Here is a 22,899-nt window from a genome sequence, read left to right as displayed (position 1 = left end):
ACAGCCTCCACTCTGCTCTGAGTGACAGCTACAGTGATCTTGAGGTTGGGTGGTACAGATGTCACGCAGAGCAGAGTGGCTGTTAAAGGGAACCTGTCACCACAAAATGCAATGCAAGCTTCAGGCAGCATGTTATAGAGCAGGAGAAGCTGAGCAGATGCATATATATTTTTGTGGGAAGAGATTCAGTAAAACCTGTCATTTATAAATGTATAATTTTGCTTTTGCAGAACCATTCACTTCAATTGGTCCACAAAAAAACAGTAGTTACTCCGTGTGCATTCTGTTTCTGTATGTCCATATTTCCGTTCCGCAAAAAAATAGAACATGTCCTATTATTGTCCACATTACGGACAAGGATAGTACTGTTCTATTAGGGGCCAGCTGTTCCGTTCCGCAAAATACAGAATGCACACGGATGTCATCAGTATTTTTTTGCGGATCTGTTTTTTGCGGACCGCAAAATACATACGGTCGTGTGCATGAGCCCTTAAGCAGATAAATGAAGACAGCACTTCACAGTGAAGCACCACCTCCTGAACACTTGCAGAAGCAGAATCTGGCAGAAGAAAAGTTTATATTCACTGTAATATTAATAATAATAAAAGCTCCACAAAGGCTATGTTTTTCATACTCTCCATAGCCCTACAACTGCTTTCAGCAGAGAGATTGTCCAGGATTTGACTACTGTACCGGCCAGCGGCAGAGAGGAGGACTTGAGTAGTCCACAGGGAAATTTCGCTGTAAGGTCTATGGCCAATCCGCCCCTGACTCCTGTGCAGTAAGTCAGCACCGGAACTACACCGCTCGATTTACCTTGTCGTGAATGAAGCTGGAAATTGCAGCATTGTTTCCCATTCACTTCAGCGGTGCAGAAATACCAGCTCTTCTGATCTGATGACCTGTTCTGAAGATCGGAATGCTGCAATACCACTTTAAGTTGGGTCTAAACATAACAAAAAACGGTCTGTTGTTTCAGTACATTTCTGCATTTTCAGATTGCAGGTGGTATGATATAATTGTTGGCGTAAAGGAGTAAGGTATTCATTTGTGGAAGTATTTAAGTCTATTTTAATATTTAAAAGTTCAACTTGCATATATTTTATTTCAAGTTTCTTTCAGGGTATAATTAACTTAATACCCTAATATTATGTTAATTCATTAAAATTCTTACATTGATAAAACGGCAGTCAGTGTTAATCAACCATGTACATTATTTTTAATTAACTCGTTGATTGCTCCACTGATGAGACAGGAAAAACACACGGAGCGGTTAGGTTAATCGGGCTCTCTTCACCTCCCACCTTCAGTGACACGGCAGATTGCACAGTGGGGTTCCAAGCTTCTGTGACACTCTGAAGACACCATTTTTTAATTTTTATCCAGACTGGATTAGCAGTGGGGGTTTGTAAAGCACAACTGATTCCTCCCCTTAATTTTATGCTGTCTTACCCTGTGGCGCTCCAGGATCATCACACCATAGTATTGACCCATACATCTTCTGTGCAGAGCCAGCACCATTTGCGAGACTACAGCACAGTGGGAGCATCAGGGAGACACACCGATCTTAGCTCTAAATCATTTTTTCATCATGGAATTTCCTTCGCTGACTCTAAATTTGTGGATCATGCGACTAAGGGGCATATTAGACTGCCTAGTATTCAGGCAGGATGAGCACTGATGGATGTTAAACCGCAGTTATTCCTCCCTTGTTCAGTTCTATTAATTATCGGCAGCACATCCTTGAATAGACAGGGAGATGTGCTGCCAATAATTGTACATCTTTCATCTCGATGAAAAACGCAGATCAGTCGACAAACGAGTGTTTGCTTGTTCATTGGTTGATCAGCAACACGTTTATAATTGGCACGAAAGTCGTTCTGCCTGATAGGGCTCTAGGAAATATGCAGAGCAGTGACCTAGAAGTATCAGATTGGATATATCAGCCAGTCTACCTTATTCTACATTTGTGGCCCCTCCTAAATTATTAAATATCTAGTATTTCCCGGGTGCACTGTCCTTGAGACTACTAGGAAAAAATACAATTATGCTTCTCAGTAATTGGATGTCTTTAAAGTCTCCATGACAGTGCTTATTGCTTTAATCGAGAACCAGATTTGCAGTGAATGGAGCGGAGCTGCAATATCGCACCCCGCCAGTGGACAGTTGTTGGGCTATTTCTGAAAAAAAGGGACTTTTTTGTAATTCCGGACAACCCCTTTAATACATTATTGCATATTTTCTGCTTTATAAGTTTCTTGATAAATCTATTGAAGGTGGATCGTGGGGAGAGGTCTTCAGAACCTCTGTGTGTTTTTCTTGCTCCATCAGGACAGGGTGCTCTCAGGGGTAACGTTGTGGAGACTTGCAAGAAACCGAATTATGTTCTCCCAAACTTTGGTAGAACATACAAACTACATGCAGCATACAAACAGGGCTAACCTCATAAAAGGCTACTTTAACATCTGCATTTTTGCTGGACCCATCATGGATTAGCAAAAACGCTTCAGTCATGATAATACAGTCATCTGCATCCGTTATGAACAGATCCGGTTGTATTATCTCTAAAATAGTGATGACCATTGTAAGTCAATGGGGGGTGGATCCGTCTTCTTTTGTGTCCGAGAAAACCGATCCATCACCATTGACTTACATTGTGAGTCATGACGGATCCGTCTTGCTCCGCATCCCAGGACGCACTCAAAAACGCTGCTTTTGTGTGCGTCATGGGAACGCTTTGAAATGAAACGGAATGCATTCTGGTGCATTCATTCTCCTTCAGTTCAGTTTTGTCCCCATTTTGTCCGATGAATGGGGACAAAACTGACGCGTTTTCCCCCGCTATTGTGATTTTATGACTGATCTCACTAGCGGAAAGGGAAAACGCAGATGTGAAAGCAGCCTAATACAGTTCTACATATTGGCTGTAGTCAGGGGTGTGCATCACAACTGCATGGTTATGTTAGTACTTTCAGAAATGGTTTGGTAAATTGAATACTTGGGTGACAGTTATAACAGTGATCTGGTAAATGTGTCACTTGCAGTTAGTGTAGGTAGCCATATCATATTTGTGACGCTGAAATGCATCTAAATCTGCATTGGAGATATATTCCCTTATCCAACAAATCCATCAAAACCGAAGATCCCAGAATTATAAGGACTTGAATCATTCTCAAACGTTTCCTTTACTATACTTTCTTTTTTATGAGAAGATATATATATTTTTTTTTAAAGAATAATCGACCGCACAATGGATTGCCCAAATACCTTTCTAAATCCAGTCTACAGCTGAGTTCACACTCGATAGTGTGCCTCATGGTAAACGGCACGCATTTTACCACAGATTGCATTGGTTTTGTGATACGATTAACCATGCAGTTTTTAAAGCTGGAACACGTTTAAAATGTCTCACCTGTAATATATGCGCAGGCACTAACCACTATAAATCACACTACCTTAAGAATTTTTTCCATTCAATTTTCCAGGTCACTGTCTATATTTAAAAATAGGTGATCGTCACAGCTAATCTACTTCACCCCCTCCCCCCTTTTGCAGTGTCCTCTGCGAAGGTCACTGGACATGTCTAGAAAACTCCCCCATATAGATCAATGAGTCCCCTCCAATACATTATGTCTGTGGCCCACTTGGCTGCTATAAAGCATATCTCAAAATTTAAAGCAGGGGGGAGAATAATGCTCCAGGGAGCCAGAATGGAGCAGCGGGGAGCAGGTGAGTATGATATTTTACACAGGTACAGCAGGCTGGAGTTGACAGTAAAGGGGTTGTGTTCTCGGCATCAGCTCTCGAGTCATGAAGGTACAAGCTGCTTCTGTACTCCTCCGACAAATATTCCTCCCTAGTATTGTAAACAGTAAGTAGACGATATAGACTAAGCATGTAATCCACTCTGTTTTTCAGGTCTGCCAAATATTACAAGGATTCCAACAATGTGGAATCAAGGACTCTAATGAAAATCTATGGCATTCGCTTTGATATCCTGATTTTCGGAACTGTAAGTTGAATGTGGGTTTTTATGCACACATTGTTTTATTACATAGATCAGAATTGTACAATTTCTAACACTGTAAATATTGTCCAATATATGAAAAATATGTACTTTTTAACTGGAGAGGAGGCCTAGAAATATATAGATTAGATGCAACGTTTCTAGCTGTTCTGAACTGAATATATATATTACACAAAGGTGATTTATTTATTTTTTCCATGAGGATATGTAATATCATATATGACATATATCAGTCCAAGTATAGATGGGCTCTCAATTGACAGATGAAGGCCCTCTGGAATACTACTTCCAGTTTAGTCAACCCCTACCTATCTTTGATTGCTAATCTTAGAGCTGGATTATAGAATGGTATGTGTTTCTGGAGAGGCTGCTCAGTTAGACTGACCCAGGTGGGGACTACCTGGAAGGCATCTGACACAATCCTGTTGCTGCTGCGCCCGCCCGATCAGCGGCAGGGTTCCAACAGTCACTGATAGCCGGCCCCCACTGTATGCGCCGACATAGTTAAAAACACAGATGCCGGCGAATTAACCCTTGATGTGCCGCGGTCAGCGCTGACCATGGCACATGCGATGTGTGCAGAGGGAGAGAGCTTCCATTGGGTCCCCGCGCTGCTGTGACGGGAACCCGATGGCAGCCCGATGCCTTACTTGGGCATCGTGGCTGCCTTCTGTGACAGCCTGTGAGATCCAGCCCCCTGGATCTCACAGGCAGGGAGCTGTAAGTGTATTACAGTCTGTAATACACTTACAGCCAATGCATCATAATACAGAAGTATTGAGATGCATTGTAAAGGGGATCAAACCCCCAGAGTGGGACAAAAAAAATTGTGAAACAAAGTTATCACCGTGTCCGTATCGATTGCCTCTATAAAACTATCACATGACCTAACCCCTCAGGTGAACACCGTAAAAAAAAAAAATTAAAACTGTGCTAAAAAAACTTTTTGGGGTCACCATACATCGCTAAAAGTACAACACCAAGAGATCAAAAAGGCGTATGCCCCCCAAAATAGTATCAATCTAACAGTCACCTCATCCCGCAAAAAATGAGCTCCTACCTAAGACAATCGCCCAAAAAAAAAAAAAAAAATGGCTCCCAGACTATGGAGACACTAAAATATTTTTTTTTGTTTCAAAAATGCTTTTATTGTGTTAAATGTAAAAAAATAAGACATATTGGGTATCGCCGCATCCGTAACAACCTGATCTATAAAAATACCACATGACCTAACCAGCAATTTTTTGTTACCTTGCCTCACAAAAAGTGTAATATAGAGCAACCAAAAATCATATGTAACCTAAAATAGTACCAACAAAACTGCCACCTTATCCCGTAGTTTCTAAAATGGGGTCATTTTTTTGGGAGTTTCTACTCTATGGTCTTCAATGTGACATGGCAGCTTAAAATTATCCCAGTGAAATCTGCCTTCCAAAAACCATATGGCTTCCATTCATTCTGTGTCCTGCCATTTGCCCGTACAGACGTTTACGACCACATATGAGGTGTTTCTGTAAACTACAGAATCAGGGCAATAAATATTGAGTTTTGTTTGGCTGTTAACCCTTGCTTTGTTAGCGGATTTTTTTTTTATTAAAATGGAAAATCTGCCAAAAATGTGAAATTCTGAAATTTCGTCTCCATTTTCCATTAATTCTTGTGAAACACCTAAAGGGCTAACCAAGTTTGTAAAATCAGTTTTGAATACCTTGAGGGGTGTAGTTTCTAAAATGGGTAATTTTTGGGTGTGTTCTATTATGTAAGCCTCACAAAGTGGCTTCAGACCTGAACTGGTCCTTTTAAAAAGTGTGTTTTGAAAATTTTCTGAAAAATTCTAAACATGAAGTAGACATATGGGGAATGTAAAGTAATATATATTTTTTTGTTATTGCTATCTATTATAAAAGTAGAGATATTGAAAATGGATCATTTAGATTTTTTTTTTTTTGTAAAAATGAAATTTTTTATAAAATTTTACCACTGTCATGAAGTACAATATGTTACGAAAAAACAATCTCAGAATGGCCTGGATTAGGGTACTTTCACACTAGCGCTTTTCTTTTCCGGCATAGAGTTCCATCCTAGGGGCTCTATACCGGAAAATAACTGATCAGGCATATCCCCATGCATTCTGAATGGAGAGTAATCCGTTCAGGATGCATCAGGATGTCTTCAGTTCAGTCGTTTTCACTGATCAGGCAAAAGATAAAACCGTAGCATGCTATGGTTTTATCTCTGGCGAAAAAAAACCTGAAGACTTGCCTGAATGCCGGATCCGGCATTTTTCCCCATAGGAATGTATTAGTGCCGGATCCGGCATTCAAAATACCGGATCCGTCCTTCCGGTCTGCGCATGCGCAGACTGGTAAAAATGAAAAAAAAAAATACAAGACGGATCCATCTGTCCGCATGACAAGCGGAGAGACTGATCCGTTCTTGCAATGCATTTGTGAGACGGATCCGCATAAATGGCCTGGGCAGGAAGGTGAAAACTGGCCCGGGGTTGAAAGGGTTAACCTTTGTATGCTACACTAAGCAAAGCATACACTTCCAGTATCTTTATAGTGTCTGGTATAATTGCCAGAACAAATAGTTTTTATTCTTAGAATATCTTACGGTTTTTGCGTGCTATTATATGCAGCTTGCCAGCCTTGGCCTTTTTTCTTTGCATTTTGTTGCCTTTGACATTTTTTTAACCATTACGTCTTGAGAGTTTTCCTTTTGAGAATAATTAAAACATATGTAATGAACGGTAAGGGAAAATGTACAATGAGAATATCCAGTACTGGAAATAAACAGCAGTGATGGCACAAAAGAAAACAGTGGCTGTCTATATATTTAAGGATTACATCTGTGTGCCATGCTTACAGTAACACACTGGACATAGTGTTCCTGACCATTTAATGTATTTGTCTTCATAGGCAGGGAAGTTTGACATAATTCCAACTATGATTAACATTGGATCTGGTGTGGCATTGCTTGGAGTGGTGAGTAAATAAGTGCTACAGTTAAAAACTGTAAAGAAATTCAATGTATATTATAAATTTATAGATTTTACTTGGATGACAGAAGTACCATAAACTGCAAATCTGAAGAGCCCAGCAGCCAATGGAAAAGAAAATGAGGATAAATATATGTCCAAAATACATACTTTCATCTAAAAATGGACACTTCCCAGTATCACTGATTATGTGCAGTGAATGAAGTCAATCTGTTGCATTTTGATATAGACATTTCTTCTAATACAGGAAGTTCTTCAGTGCAGAATCTTCACTAAACATACACAGCACCTTCTATATGTCCTGTGACACAGACTCTGGGGCTCTCTTCTCAGGCCACTGTCACAGTATTTGGTCAGTATGTTGCACCCATTTGTAAGCCTAGATCGTAAGTTGGTCCTAAACACGGAACAGGCGCAGATATTCCCATTAAATCTTTTTTTTTTTTTCTGTAGGTTATAATCCTGATTTTGGCTTACAAATATTGAAGCAGAATACTGACCATAATACTGCCGTAGGAAAGTGGCCGTGTATTCACTGGAAGTCTGCCTATGTCCTATTCTGCCATGTTTTTAACAAGTTAATTGCTGTGTTTCTTAGTTCTATCTGTTTCTGATTGAGTGGCCAATGCAGCTGTTACATGGGTTGGATTGCAACCCGGATTTCCTGAACACCTGAAGATTTAATCTGCCAAATTCTGCACTAAACAATGGTGGATCTATCATTGTATGTTTCCTAATTGCCATTTAGGGGAGTTTGAGTGAAGACCTCTGAGGCAGCTGTAATGACAATAGTATAGGTCTCCAGCACATTTTAAATCATGTCTAGAGTTGGAGCGGACACCTGGATGTTCCTGTTTGACTGGTTCGGCCGAACTTCACAAAAAAGTTCGAGTTTGGGACTCGAACCCCATTGAAGTCAATGGGGACCCAAACTTTGGAGCACTAAAATGGTTCTAAAAAAGTAATGGAAAGGGCTAGAAGGCTGCAAATGGCAGCAAAATGTGGTTAAAAGCATGGCAACTGCTCTGCAAACAAATGTGGATAGGGAAATGACTTAAAATAACATAAAATACGTAAAAATAACAAATAATGATCCTAGGAGGAGGTCCTTATGGAGTAGGAGATTGAGGAGGCGGTGGATGTGGCGGGGTAGGTGGAAGCGGCGGTGGAGGAGGTAGCCAACATTGGTTTTTATTTTATTATTTATTGTTTAAATTTGGGTAGACTCCCAAAAACATTGGGAAATATAAAAAATAAAACCAAGAGAGAGTGCGCTGGAGTACAACAATGGCTGGGTGAGGCCAGTATACATGTCTTTTCTGCACAAGGTACGGACAAGTCCTGAGGGATCCCTGCCTGGTTCATTTTAACGAACGTTTAAATTTTTTATATCCCCATCATATCCCCTCTGTCTCGTCTTTCTTCCAAGCTATACATGTTAAGGTTCTTTAATCTTTCCTGGTAAGTTTTATCCTGCAATCCATGTACTAGTTTAGTAGCTCTTCTCTGAACTCTCTCCAAAGTATCAATATCCTTCTGGAGATATGGTCTCCAGTACTGAGCACAATACTCCAAATGAGGTCTCACTAGTGCTCTGTAGAGCGGAATGAGCACCTCCCTCTTTCTACTGGTAATGCCTCTCCCTGTACACCCAAGCATTCTGCTAGCATTTCCTGCTGCTCTATGACATTGTCTGCCTACCTTTAAGTCTTCTGAAATAATGACCCCTAAATCCCTTTCCTCAGATACTGAGGTTAGGACTGTATCACTGATTTTATATTCTGCGCCTGGGTTTTTACGCCCCAGGTGCATTATCTTGTACTTATCAATATAAAATTTTAGTTGCCAGATTTTCAACCATTCCTCTAGTTTTCCTAAGTCCTTTTCATTTGGTGTATCCCTCCAGGAACATCAACCCTGTTATAAATCTTTGTGTCATCAGCAAAAAGACACACCTTACCATCGAGGCCTTCTGCAATTTCGCTGATAAAGATATTTAACAATATGGGTCCCAGAACAGATCCCTGAGGTACCCCACTGGTAAAAAGACCATGGTCTGAATATACTCCATTGAATACAACCCTCTGTTATCTGTCCCTCAGCCACTGCCTAATCCGAAGGGGGCAGACCCATTACTCAGTACGTGTAGGCGTGTGCACACATACTGCTCCACCATATTGCTGAAATGCTGCCTCCTGCTAAGACATTCCATATCAGCTGGTGGTTGTGTCGTGCTGACAAAGCTTTTCTACATTTCAGCCATGCTAACCCTGCCTTCTGAGGTGCTGGCGGTGCCCAAGCTGCGTTGACGAACTCTTCCTCCTCCCCTGCCTTCGCCTTGTGCTTCCACTGTGCCCCTGCTGTCAGGTGGAAATGCCATCAGCAGCGCATCTACAAGCGTGCGCTTGTACTCGCGCATCTTACGATCACGTTCCAGTGACGGCATTAAGGACGGTACGTTGTCCTTGTAACAGGGATCCAGCAGCGTGGCCACCCAGTAATCAGCACAAGTTAGAATGTGGCCAACTCAGCGGTCGTTGCGGAGACACTGCAGCATGTAATCGCTCATGTGTGCCAGGCTGCCCAGAGGCAACGACAAGCTGTCCTTTGTGGGAGGTGTATCGCCTGTGTCCTCTGTATCACCCCCAGCCACGCACCACTGATGGCTGTGAGCTGGTTTGGGTGCCACCCTGCTGTGAACATGGTGCCTCCTCCTCATCCTCCACCTAGTCATCCTCCAGAACTGTGTCCTGACTGGACAATTGTGTACCTGGTGTATATTGGTGCAGGAACCCACCCTCTGAGCCACTTCTGAATGACTGGCCTGAAACCCTTGTAAATTATCCCTCTTCCTCCTCCTCCTGTGCCACATCCTCTTCCATCATCGCCCGAAGCGTTTTTTCAAGGAGGCATAGAAGTGGGATAGTAACGCTGAGAACTGCGTCATCGGCACTGGCCATGTTGGTGGAGTACTCGAAAAACAGCGCAACAAGGCACACAGGTTTCGCATGGTCACATGGAGGCCCAGTCATTGGTGGTGAAGTGGTGCTGTTCCGCAGAGCAACTCACCCGTGCGTGCTGCAGCTGAAACTCCACTATCGCCTGCTGCTGCTCGCACAGTCTGGCCAGCGTGTGCAAGGTGGAGTTCCACCTTGTGGGCACGTCTCATATAAGGAGGTTATTAGGAAGGCCGAAGTTACGCTGCAGCGCTGACAGGCGAGCAGCAGCAGGGTGAGAACGCCGTAAGTGCGCACAGATGGCCCGCACTTTCTGCAGCAGCTCTGACATATTGGGGTAATTTTTAAGGAATTTCTGCACCACCAAATTCAGCACATGCGCCAGGCAAGGGATATGTTTCAAACCGGCTAGGCCCAGAGCTGCTACGAGATTTCGCCCATTATCGTACACCCCCAGGCTGGGCTTGAGGCTCACTGGCACCAACCACTTATCGGTCTCTTGTTCCATGCCCGTCCACAGCTCCTGCACAGTGTGGAGTTTGTCCCCCAAACAGATAAGTTTTAAAACTGCCTGCTGCTTTTTACCCCTGGCTGTGCTGAAGTTGGTGGTGAAGGTGTTACGCTGACTGGATGAGAAGGCGGTAGAGGAGGAGGAAGCTGAGTAAGAGGAGGAAGCAACAGGAGGCAAAGAGAAGCGCTCTGCAATCCTCGGTGGTGGAAGGACATGCCTGCTATCCGCCTCAGGCCCAGCTGCCACTGCATTTACCCAGTGTGCTGTTAGGGAGAGATAACGTCCCTGACCGTGATTACTGGTCCACGTATCCGTAGTTAGGTGGACCTTGCCACAGAAGGCATTGCGCAGTGCACACCTGATTTTGTTCCCCACTTGGTTGTGCAGGGAAGGGATGGCTCGCCTGGATAAGTAGTGGTGGCTGGGCACGACGTACTGTGGGACAGCCACCGCCATAAGGGTTTTAAAACTCTCCGCTCCACCAGACGGAATGACAGCATTTCAAAGGCCAGTCATTTTGAAATGCTGGCATTCAGGGCCAGGGATCGTGGGTGGGTAGGGGGGTACTTCCTCTTTCGCTCCAGTGTTTGGTAGATAGAGAGTTGAACGCTTCCATGGGACATTGTGGAGATGCTGGCACATCCTCTGTTTGCGGGGTGGCAGGTGCCACTGTCACTCCAGAGGTGGATGAAGAGGCCGAGACTGCAGCAGAAGAGGAAGCAGGAGGAGCCAGAGATCTTTCTTGGTTTTTGAGGTGTCTACTCCACTGCAGCTCATGCTTTGCACTTAGATGCCTGGTCATGCAGGTTGTGCGCAGGTTGAGAACGTTAATGCCTCACTTCAGGCTCTGATTGCACAGCGTGCAAACTACTTGTGTCTTGTCGTCAGCACATTGTCTGAAGAACTGCCACACCAGGGAACTCCTTGGAGCTGGCTTTGGTGTGCTCGGTCCCTTGGTGCGCTGGGCAGTATCAGGCGTACTGTCTAGGGGATGGCCGCTCCGCTTTTGCACCCTGCTCCCTCTTCTGCTTTGCTGGTGGCTCTGTGCGACGACCGCCTCTTCCTCCGAACTAGACGGGTCACTCGCATGATGTTGATTCCATGTGGGGTCGAGGACCTCATCGTCCTCCACATCATCTTCCACCCAGTCTTCACCCCTGCCCTCCTTGTCGGTCTGCACACTTTCGAAAGCCACAGCAGTTGGCACCTGTGTTTCGTCATCATCTGATACGTGCTGCGGTGGTCCTCCCATGTACTCATCCTGAAGCATAAGTGGTTGGGCATCTCTGAACTCAATCTCTTCCACTTCTGAGCCAGGGCTAAGTGGATGGCCCTGGGAAACCCTGCTAGCAGAGTCAGCAAAAAGCAGAAGAGACTACTGCATGACTTGGGGCTCAGGCTGCTTGACTGATTTGCAAGGGGGTGAGGTGAAAGACTGATGGCTATGGGCTGCAGGTGCCAACTTTGATCTTTCAGCAGGAGACTGAGTGGGAGACAATGTGAAGGAACTGGAGGCACTGTCAGCCACCCAATCTACTAACGCCTGTATGGGTGTTTTTTTTTTAACCCAGAATAGAACAGCAATATCTATTGCTTGTATTGGACTGTCAGAAATGCAGCAAAGTCCCCAAATGTAGTGTCTTGCACAAAATGGGTGTTTTTTTTTAACCCAGAATATAACTGCAGTATTTAAAGCTGGTATTTGACTGACAAATGCAGCAAATGCCCCAGATGTAGGGTCTTGCACCAAATGTTTTTTTATTTTGTTTTTTAACCGAGAATATAACTGCAGTATTTAAAGCTTTTATTGGACTGTCAGAAATGCAGATGTAGGGTCTTGTACAAAATGAGTGTTTGTTTTTTAAAACCCAGAATATAATTGCAGTATTTAAAGCTTTGTATTTAAAGCTTGTATTTGACTGTGACAAATGCAGCAAAGGCCCCAGATATAGGATGTTGCACAAAATGTTTTTTTTGGTTTTTTTTTAAACCCAGTATATAACTGCAGTATTTAAAGCTTGTATTGGACTGTGACAAATGCAACAAAGGCCCCAGATGTAGGTTCTTGCACAAAATTGGCGTTTTTTTTAAAACCAGAATATAACTGCACTATTTAAAGCTTGTATTTGACTGTCACATGTGCAGCAAAGACCCCAGATGTATGGTCTTGCACAAAATGGGTGTTTAAAAAAAACCCAAAAAACAGAATATAACAGCAGTATTTAATGCTTGTATTGGACGAGTCTCCGTTATTCCGAAGTTTTGAACTAAGCGACTTTGGATTAAGCATCTGAAGCTTGCTTCGCTCAACTCTAATACTCTCTATACTCAGAGTATGATCTGTCTGGCAGAAGAAGCTGTTCATAAGCATTTCATATTATTCTTAATGTAATATAACATGGCATCAACTATCATTCATGAGAATAATGAAAGGGATTGTCTGTATAAAAAAATAAAAAATAAATAAAGGCAACCAAGGCGGCATTTTTCATAAAATAATAAAATAACATACACTTACCTAGGTTGTTTGCCACTCTGGTCCTCTCCTCTACCACCCATAAACCCAGGGCGCGGCTGCAGCCAATCCCTGGCCTCAGCTACTGGATGGGAGGATTGGATGGCAGTGCTTGAAACAGTGGAGGATAAACCATGTGAGAAATTGTTGTTTTATACAATTTTTGCCTCTATTACTTTTTTTTTTCCTTTTTATTAAGTCTCACGTGCAGCTGTTGTGTATAATCCCAGCCTTAGGCCTCATGCACACGACAGTATTTTTTCACGGTCCGCAAAACGGAGTTCCATTGTTCCGTGATCCGTGTCCGTTTTTTCTTCCGCGTGTCTTCCTTGATTTTTGGAGGATCACCAGACCAGAAAAGTGAGTCAAGTTTGCCTCGAAAATGATAGGAAAAAAACGGACACGGATCACGGACGCGGATGACAATCTTGTGTGCCTCCGTGTTTTTTCACGGACCCATTGACTTGAATGGGTCCGCGAACCGTTGTCCGTCAGAAAAATAGGACAGGTCCTATTTTTTGGACAGACAGGAAACACGGATCACGGACGCGGATGACAAACGGTGCATTTTCCACATTTTCAACGGACCCATTGAAAGTCAATGGGTCCAGAAAATCGCGGAAAACGGAACAACGGACACGGATGCACACAACGGTCGTGTGCATGAGGCCTCAGCTGAGTTACAATCTTGTTTTATTAATTCTGTACCTTTTGATTTTAGGCCACGGTGCTATGTGACATCATTGTATTTCATTTCTTTAAGAAAAGGTATTATTACAGAGAAAAGAAATATAAACATGTGGAAGATTATGAGGAATTGGTAAGAAATTAATTGCTGCATGATTTAATACTGACAAATGTAGAACCAGCCTAAAATTCCACCTTAAAACAAGAATGTGGTCAGTAGTTGAAAATCTCAATCTGTTTGTAATCCACATGGTTTATTATTGGCGGTCTGTCACTAGGAAATTCACTGTTAAACTAGGCAGAAGGCCTTATAGGGCTAGCTTAGCCGAATGTAATGATACCTTTCCACTTAGCGATCCATTGCTTCTTTCTGGAGGAAAAACTACTTTTAATCCATATGCAAATGAGCAGTTAAGTGCAATGAGGGCTGGTCCAAGCCATTCTGTGCACCCCTTTTCCTGGCTGTGTCAAATAGGAAGGAGAGGGAGGGGTTGCCAAGGAAACAAAAGGAGAAAGGGTACACAGAGTGGCTTTAGCCCACCCTTGGAATTTCCTTGTGACTGACTCCCTTTAAAAATGAAAGGACGGACTGACATTAGAGGGTCACACAGGCTACATTAGATTTACTTCCATAATGCTTCTCATTTTCTGTTTGCACTGCTCCTGTTTATCACATACAAGGCCCTGTACATGAAAGCATGTCTATATAATGATGTGCACACACTTTTAGACATAGGAATTTGTCACAAGCTGGGGGTCATTGGAAGGTGTCCTGATGCAAAGACCATTATCTACTGTCAAGCTCTCCAAACAATATGATGATTGTTAAAGGGTGTCTGTCACCAGAAAAACCTAAATTAAACTGGCTGACATTAGCAATGTGCTAATGTCAGCTGAACCTAACTAGCCTATTCCTAGTTTTATCTATGTCCCACTTACTCCATAAATGTAACACTTGTAATATGCAAATTATCCTCTAGGAGCAGAAGGGGTCTTTTTCCTGCTCCTAGAGGCTCCGTTCTCCCACATCTGTCACCTCCCTCCATTCTCCTGCCAGCCCTGAGTGCATGGTAAATCTCGCGCCGGCGCTGTGCCATTCAGTATTGGGCGCAGTAAGGAAGTCGGCAGCCAGTGAGCGTCCATCCTTCACTATGCCTGTACCGAATACTAAACGGCACAGCGCAAGCACGAGACTTACCATGCACTCAGGGCCGGCAGGAGAATGCGAACGCTGTCTGGACCTGTCAATCAAGACTTGGAGGGCGGTGACAGAGGTGGGAGAACTGAGCCTCTTGGAGCAGGGGCAACGCTCCCCCCTGCAACTAAAGGCTAATCTGCATATTATAAAAGTTACATTTATGGAGTAACGGGGACATGGATAAAACATAAAGGAATAGGCTAGTTAGGTTCAGCTGATATTAGCACATCGATAATGTCAGCCAGTTTAATTTAGGTATTTCTGTTGACAGAAACCCTTTAATAAATTAGTTCCGACTATTAACATTCATAAGCAATACAAGTGTAACCCTTTAATAAACTTTATCAATGGAACACTATCTATTAATTAACATATAAGAGTGAGAAACACACTCCCTGATACTAACATCGCTACATAGTAATGTGATCCTGTTCAACCCCTAATATATACAGACATTATCAAATTCCCTGATATGTTTGGCGCTGTGCCACATCTGCCTAACAGTGTTAATTTACTTTCCAATATCTGTTTTACATCCATACACATTTCAGCCTATAGAGAAGCATTGGTATTCCTTACTACAGATACTGTTCCTTGGAGGCTCATGCTTTCAACATACTGTTAGGCTATAAGGCTATGTTCCCATTGGCATTTTGAGCCTTCATCTTTTGCTGTTGACAGCAATAATAGTGCTATATGTAGTGCTTTTCTTGCCAACAAAGTACCAGAAGACCAAAAGGAACCCCCTTTGGCCATATTAAAAGTAAATTAGCTCCATGAGGTATCATCTGGATGTCACACAGCAAATCTGACACCTTGTTGTATACAAACAACATACAAGCAAAGGCTAAAATACAAAATTACTAAAGTACTCGCTTCAACAAATAAAAAAATAAATAAAAAAGAAGCCTGACAGACCAAAATATTTTGGTTGGGGACAACAAACAAAGACTTATCTATTATAGATTATTAAAGGGGTTATCTTGGTTCAGAGCTGAACCCAGACATAACCCCTTCTTCCCTCATTCAGCATGAATAAGTGGAGAATTTCATGCTCCCCCTTGCCCTATGCTGCATAGCTCAGGACATAGGCTTTTTTTTTTACCTCTGGTGATGTACCGGGCCTTTCATGGGTATGCTAGGCGGAGGCTTCCACCTAGCGGTGAGCCTGGTGACGTCACAGTCACTAAAGGATAGTCATTAGTGCTGCCCTAGCCTGCGCATTAGTGTGCCATCTCTGGGATCACTGCTAGGAGCAAGACTCCGCCTAGCAGTGCAGGACAAGGGGGAGCATCGGAGTATGAAATGCTCAGATGCTCCACTTATTCATGCTGATTGAGTGTAGAAAGGGTTATGTCCAGGTTGAGTTCTGAACTTGGACGACCCCTTTAAATTGGAAGCCATAGCACGAGAGTAAGCAGATCATGTGCATTGACCAAATACAAGTAGATCACCTAAGCAATTGAGTCATATAATCTACTTAATTTACACTTTTAAAGATCATCATAGTCCACAGAGCAGCTGATGTATTGAGCAATAAAAGCATTGATATCTGAGAACTTTCTTGATGATGTGTTTCAGACTAACTAATCTTGCTCCATGGACTGTAATTTTCTTTTAATTCAAAAAAAGCAATTTTGCTTTCTTTATCGAACATCAATGGAGACATATAAGTGCTTCATGGCATATCCTCAAAGCAAATGTCCATATAATACATACGGTCCAGTGTGTGTTCCTTGGGCTGCAGCTAAGATCTTGTGCTTAGCGCGCAAATAAACATGTAGCTAAGTTTCAGGGGACCACCCCCTTTGTCAGGCAAGTATGTATTATATGGACATATGCTTTATAGATATGCCATTATGAAGCACCAATGTCTCCATTGATTTTGAATAAAGAAAGCAAAGTTATTATTATTATTTTATTTTTTTAAGTGCATTTTTGGTGTGTGTGTGTGTGTGTGTGTGTGTGTTTTTTGTTTTTTTTTGTATGTGACAGAGCTGTCTGGGATGTACCGTCCGATATTCACTTGTTTGTCCAGTAGTGTGAAATATAAGTCATGGATTTTTATTCATTGACTATTTTATTTCTATTTTTTTTAAACTGCCCAAGGTGACTGGATTATTCAATTTTTCTGTATAAAGTAATGTATAGTTATTTAAGTAGTAATGCACAGTAGTGCCTATTTTTTTGTATGTGAGGCTGACGTAGCAGTGACAGAGCTTAGTATTTCCCCTTCACCTATGACAGCAACACTGAGGGCTCATTTACCCCAGGACAAGAAACAGGAACCAAAACCGCTTTAAAAGAGGGACCTTCCTCTCTATTCCCAGTTCTGTTTCCTGTCCTATGGAGACAGGAGGAATTGGAACCGCTGTTTTCTGGAGCTGTGGAGGCCCTGGTTTTCAGGAGGGTTACCTCGTGTGGTGTACAAGTCTCGGCTCCTTTCTCTTCCTACCCCACTTTGGTCTCCTTCCCGGCCTGGACAGGTCATGGGTTATTTTGGCCTGTCTGGGTGTCGGTGGGCCCCTGCGGGCTGTGACCGTCCGTCCGTCTGCCTGCATTAATGTCATCGCTTACTCTGAAACTAACATTTTTGAAGCTTCCAGGAGAAAAATTCATCATAACAGAGTATCATTCAGATGCCCCAAAGCAAAGAGCCATTGTGTCAGGGGTATTCCCCTCCTAGAGAAGGATGTTTTAGTAGAAGTTCCAGAAAAGGTGGTGACCAGAGGGTTTTATTTAACCCTCTTTCATGTAAGGAAATGGATCCTTCCGTATGATAATAAACTTAAAATGTTTGAATCCCTATCTAGTGTATGAGAAATTTCGGATGGAATCCATAATGTCTGCACTAAACAATTTCTTTCCAGAGTGCTTCATAGATTCCCAGTCTCAAAAGTGCCTGTTGCTCCTTCAAAAGGCTACTCTGATAGCAGACGAGAGTTCAGGCACTTATTACCCATCAGTGTTTCTGTAAGGGAGGCTATGTCAGTTCTGGGTCTGATGACAGCAGCTATTCCAGGGTGGAATGGGCCCAGTATCATTCAAGACTACTGCAGCTTCAGATCCTAACAGAATGGGAAGATCCTTGAGGTGGTGGATAGATTTGAGAAATCTACTGAAGGGAATCCCTTGGAAGCGGGAGGCCGTTCTTCCCCTTACCACAGATGCCAGCTCTTCAAGGTGGGGAGCCTATGTAGAATCTTCTGCTTCAGGGAAGCTGGGACAACAGTAGTTTTGTGTCAGTCCCACAATTTCAAGAAACTAAAAGTAAACCTTCCTGTTCTCAGGGGCAGCAATGTGAAGATATACTGAGACAATGTGACCATGGTAGCCTACAGATGTGGCAGGGTTAACACTCAAACGCAACTCAAATTTCTTAACTCATCGTGTTATCTAGAAACAAAAGCCATTGAAGGTGTTTGCTTAACTCATTTAGTTTAGATGACATAAAGCATAAGTGTCAACTCTACTACATCTGTATATCAACAAACTGGGAGGTACCAGAGCTCCAGGTCTCATGTCCCTTTCACATCAAATTTTCAGTATTGTGGAGGTTTCTCTATTGTCTTTCAGCTGTGCATCTCAAGGCAGCAGACAACATAAAGGCAGATTTCCTCAGTCGTCGTCTGTGCCAGGTGGAATGGACCCTATATCAGGAGATGCTCGATCAGGTGTCAGCTCAATGGGGTGTCCCAGAGAGATCTCTTTGCCACCAGAATGAACAGGAGGGTAAGAGCATTATTTTCCCTCTACCCAAGGGAGCATCCAACGGGGGTAGACGCCTTTGCCCAATCCTGGAAGGGGATCTCAAGAAGATCAGGGAGGAAAGGGCTAGTGATTATAATGGCCCACTTTTTGTGTTTGGTTCTCATGGCTCCGCAGAATGTTGATTGCCCCTCCTTGGATTCTGCCCGGGACCTATTAAGTCAGCGTCTGATTTTTCACCCAAAGATACGAAATCTTCATCTGACTGCCTGACTGTTGAAAGGCCAGTGGATATGTTAGCATTTCCTGATATTCCACTTGTTTTAGATTTTTTGCAGGATTGTTGTAAAAAGAGACTTCGACCTAGCACCATCAAGGGACAGATCTCAGAGTGCACTTTTTGAGTTCAGACTAGCAGAGTATTTTTGGGATAAAAGATTATTTTAGTTTCTAAGTTAACGACAGTAAGTGCAGGATTCCTTCCTGGGATCTGAACTTAGTCCTTTCGGTCCTCACTTCAGAGCCTTTTGAGCCTATCAGTAAAATTTTCCTGAAGTGGCTCTCTTAAGCTGGCCATTCTTTTGCCCATTACCTCTGCCGGAATGGTTAGTTAAATAGCTGCCTTTTCTATAGACCACCCATACTTGGTAATTTTGGAGACTAAGGCAATCCTTTCTCCTGATCCTGCTTTTTTATCTAAGGTTTCTTCCAGTTTTCATTGTTCCCCGGAGTTAGTGTTACCATCTTTGTGCTCTTCTCCAAAGAATAGCAGGGAATCAGAATTCCATTGCTCGGATGTCAGAAGATGCATCATTCAATATCTGCAGACAACACAGCCATGAAAGTCTTCATCCCAGCTGTTATTACAAATTCAGGGTCTTACAAAAGGATCTGCTACCTCTTCCCAGACCCTAGCTAGATGGATTAGGCAGGCTATCTTCTTAGATGAATAAACTAAGGAAATATCTCCACCTTCGGGGTTCAGGGCCCACTCTACTAGGTCAGTTTCTACTTCTTGGACAGAGAGGACCTCTGCATCCATAGAGCAAATCTGTAAAGCAGCCACCTGGAACTCTCCACATACTTTCTTTAGACACTGTAAACTCCAGTTCCCTTATAATGAAGGCCTTGCCTTTGGTCGGAAGGTTCTTCAGGCTGTTCTCCGGACCTAGATAGTTTTCTTGCCTATCTCCAGGGGTGCTGTCATAGGGTGAAGGGGAAAATTTAGATTACATTTAACAGTAATTGGTTTTCTTTGAGCCTACAGAACCCACTCAATTCCCATGCCATTGTATGTTAAAAAAAAGTATGTATGTGTATATATATATATATATATATATATATATATATATTATACAGGTCCTTCTCAAAAAATTAGCATATTGTGATAAAGTTAATTATTTTCTGTAATGTACTGATAAACATTAGACTTTCATATATTTTAGATTCATTACACACCAACTGAAGTAGTTCAAGCCTTTTATTGTTTTAATATTGATGATTTTGGCATACAGCTCATGAAAACCCAAATTTCCTATCTAAAAAAATTAGCATATTTCATCCGACCAATAAAAGAAAAGTGTTTTTAATACAAAAAAAGTCAACCTTCAAATAATTATGCTCAGTTATGCACTCAATACTTGGTCGGGAATCCTTTTGCAGAAATCACTGCTTCAATGCGGCGTGGCATGGAGGCAATCAGCCTGTGGCACTGCTGAGGTGTTATGGAGGCCCAGGATGCTTCGATAGCGGCCTTAAGCTCATCCAGAGTGTTGGGTCTTGCGTCTCTCAACTTTCTCTTCCCAATATCCCACAGATTCTCTATGGGGTTCAGGTCAGGAGAGTTGGCAGGCCAATTGAGCACAGTAATACCATGGTCAGTAAACCATTTACCAGTGGTTTTGGCACTGTGAGCAGGTGCCAGGTCGTGCTGAAAAATGAAATCTTCATCTCCATAAAGCTTTTCATCAGATGGAAGCATGAAGTGCTCCAAAATCTCCTGATAGCTAGCTGCATTGACCCTGCCCTTGATAAAACACAGTGGACCAACACCAGCAGCTGACATGGCACCCCAGACCATCACTGACTGTGGGTACTTGACACTGGACTTCAGGCATTTTGGCATTTCCCTCTCCCCAGTCTTCCTCCAGACTCTGGCACCTTGATTTCCGAATGACATGCAACAGTCCAGTGCTGCTTCTCTGTAGCCCAGGTCAGGCGCTTCTGCCGCTGTTTCTGGTTCAAAAGTGGCTTGACCTGGGGAATGCGGCACCTGTAGCCCATTTCCTGCACACGCCTGTACACGGTGGCTCTGGATGTTTCTACTTCAGACTCAGTCCACTGCTTCCGCAGGTCCCCCAAGGTCTGGAATCGGTCCTTCTCCACAATCTTCCTCAGGGTCCGGTCACCTCTTCTCGTTGTGCAGCGTTTTCTGCCACACTTTTTCCTTCCCACAGACTTCCCACTGAGGTGCCTTGATACAGCACTCTGGGAACAGCCTATTTGTTTAGAAATTTCTTTCTTTGTCTTACCCTCTTGCTTGAGGGTGTCAATGATGGCCTTCTGGACAGCAGTCAGGTCGGCAGTCTTACCCATGATTGCGGTTTTGAGTAATGAACCAGGCTGGGAGTTTTTAAAAGCCTCAGGAATCTTTTGCAGGTGTTTAGAGTTAATTAGTTGATTCAGATGATTAATAGCTCGTTTAGAGAACCTTTTCATGATATGCTAATTTTTTTAGATAGGAATTTTGGGTTTTCATGAGCTGTATGCCAAAATCATCAATATTAAAACAATAAAGGGCTTGAAGTACTTTAGTTGGTGTGTAATGAATCTAAAATATATGAAAGTCTAATGTTTCAGTACATTACAGAAAATAATGAACTTTATCACAATATGCTAATTTTTTTTAGAAGGACCTGTATGTGTAATATAGCAAGCAAAAAATAGAGAGTTTATTTATGATATGTTCCTTGGTTCTTGAAAAGGACTGGGGATAGAGAGGGAGGTCCCTCTTTAAAAGCGGTTCTGGTTCCTGTTTCCTGTCCTGAGGTGAAGGAGGTGGGGCAGGGATCTGCACTCCAGCTGCTGTGAAAATACAACTGCTGTCCACAGCATTGGCACAGAGCCCTTACGTTCGTGGACATGAGCTCTAATATGATTAGGTCATGTGAATGGTGGATACATTAACTTTTTATGGCATATAACAAGACACTGGTTTTCATTGCAGGGTAATAATGGATCACATGGATCAATCCCTTAACCTAAGGAATAATAAAATATATTTAGTTATTCATAAATAAAACAGGGAGATGTCTTGTTCCAGTACTCATACATACATGGATTGGATCACTGACTTTGGAAATCTTCAACAAAACATTCCATATCGACTGTCATCTTGATTCCTTATAGGGGAAGGAAGGCGATGCTGCTATTATGTTGTGTACACAAGAGCCTATGAATGTAATTCATGTAAAAAGGGATATTTGTCTTATGAATGCCTTCTTTTTGGACTTTAAGTCCATTGCACATCAATTTTTTATGTAGGTCTGAAAGTTCAAGGGCTATTGAATATACGAGTAGTAACTATGCAAACCATTTTGAGACCTGCTAATAATGGGTTTTAAAGCCAAACTGGTCACATCATTTTGCACATTCTGCTGCTTACATGGTTTTTGGTCTTAATCCCATCCCCTTTTTTGAAAAATGTTGTAGATCCTATGGAATTGTCATATAATTATATTAAAGGAACACTATTTATAAAAAGTAAATCTAAAATGTATAATTATGTTGAAAGAGCTGCTATAAAGGTCGTGTTTGTTTTTTTGAATGCAGTTCCAATGTTCACTGGATATCTATGTGAAGTGTTTTCATTATAGAGGTATAATAGAAGCAGTTTTACAAACATCTTTAAGAATTGCTGGTATAAAGGTTCTCCATTGATTATATGCATTACAGTGTTGTCCTTGGAATTGCCTCTGTGAAACATTTGTATTAAGAGTATTTCCACATTTATTGTCTGTTTCTGTTAAAGAGGACCTTTCACCAGGAAAAAGTATCTAAACTGACTATACCGACGTGTAGAGCGGTGCCGAGGGATCCCCCTGCACTTACTGTTATCCCTGGTGCCGCTCCGTTCTCCGGTTATAGCCTCCGGTATGTTCCCAGTTAGGCTCCACCCAGGGGAACTTAGGCTCCACCCTGGCTATGAGCTGAGCGCTGCGATTGGCCAGAGCTACAGAATAGGAGAAGGAGACCGCGGCAGGTTCCCCTGGGTGGAGCCTAACTAGGAACATACC

The 22,899-nt window shown here is 42.6% G+C and overlaps 1 protein-coding gene across 1 annotated transcript in view; it reads left to right on the top strand.

Moving 5' to 3' along the window:
* P2RX4 (purinergic receptor P2X 4) overlaps nt 1-22,548 on the top strand; it is a 77,489-nt gene extending 54,941 nt beyond the window's left edge. The window contains exons 9-12 of the mRNA XM_044275755.1: nt 3,919-4,012; nt 6,949-7,014; nt 13,733-13,831; nt 21,831-22,548. Coding sequence (XP_044131690.1) covers nt 3,919-4,012; nt 6,949-7,014; nt 13,733-13,831; nt 21,831-21,863 — 292 coding nt within the window. The 3' untranslated portion in view covers nt 21,864-22,548. The remainder of the gene's footprint in view (nt 1-3,918; nt 4,013-6,948; nt 7,015-13,732; nt 13,832-21,830) is intronic.
* Nucleotides 22,549-22,899: the final 351 nt, after the last annotated feature.

This window comes from Bufo gargarizans, chromosome 1 (genome assembly GCF_014858855.1).
Source record: "Bufo gargarizans isolate SCDJY-AF-19 chromosome 1, ASM1485885v1, whole genome shotgun sequence".
Classification (NCBI taxonomy): Eukaryota; Metazoa; Chordata; class Amphibia; order Anura; family Bufonidae; genus Bufo; species Bufo gargarizans.
The sequence above is the reverse complement of the archived record's forward strand: the minus strand, read 5'-3'. Positions and strand labels throughout refer to the sequence as shown.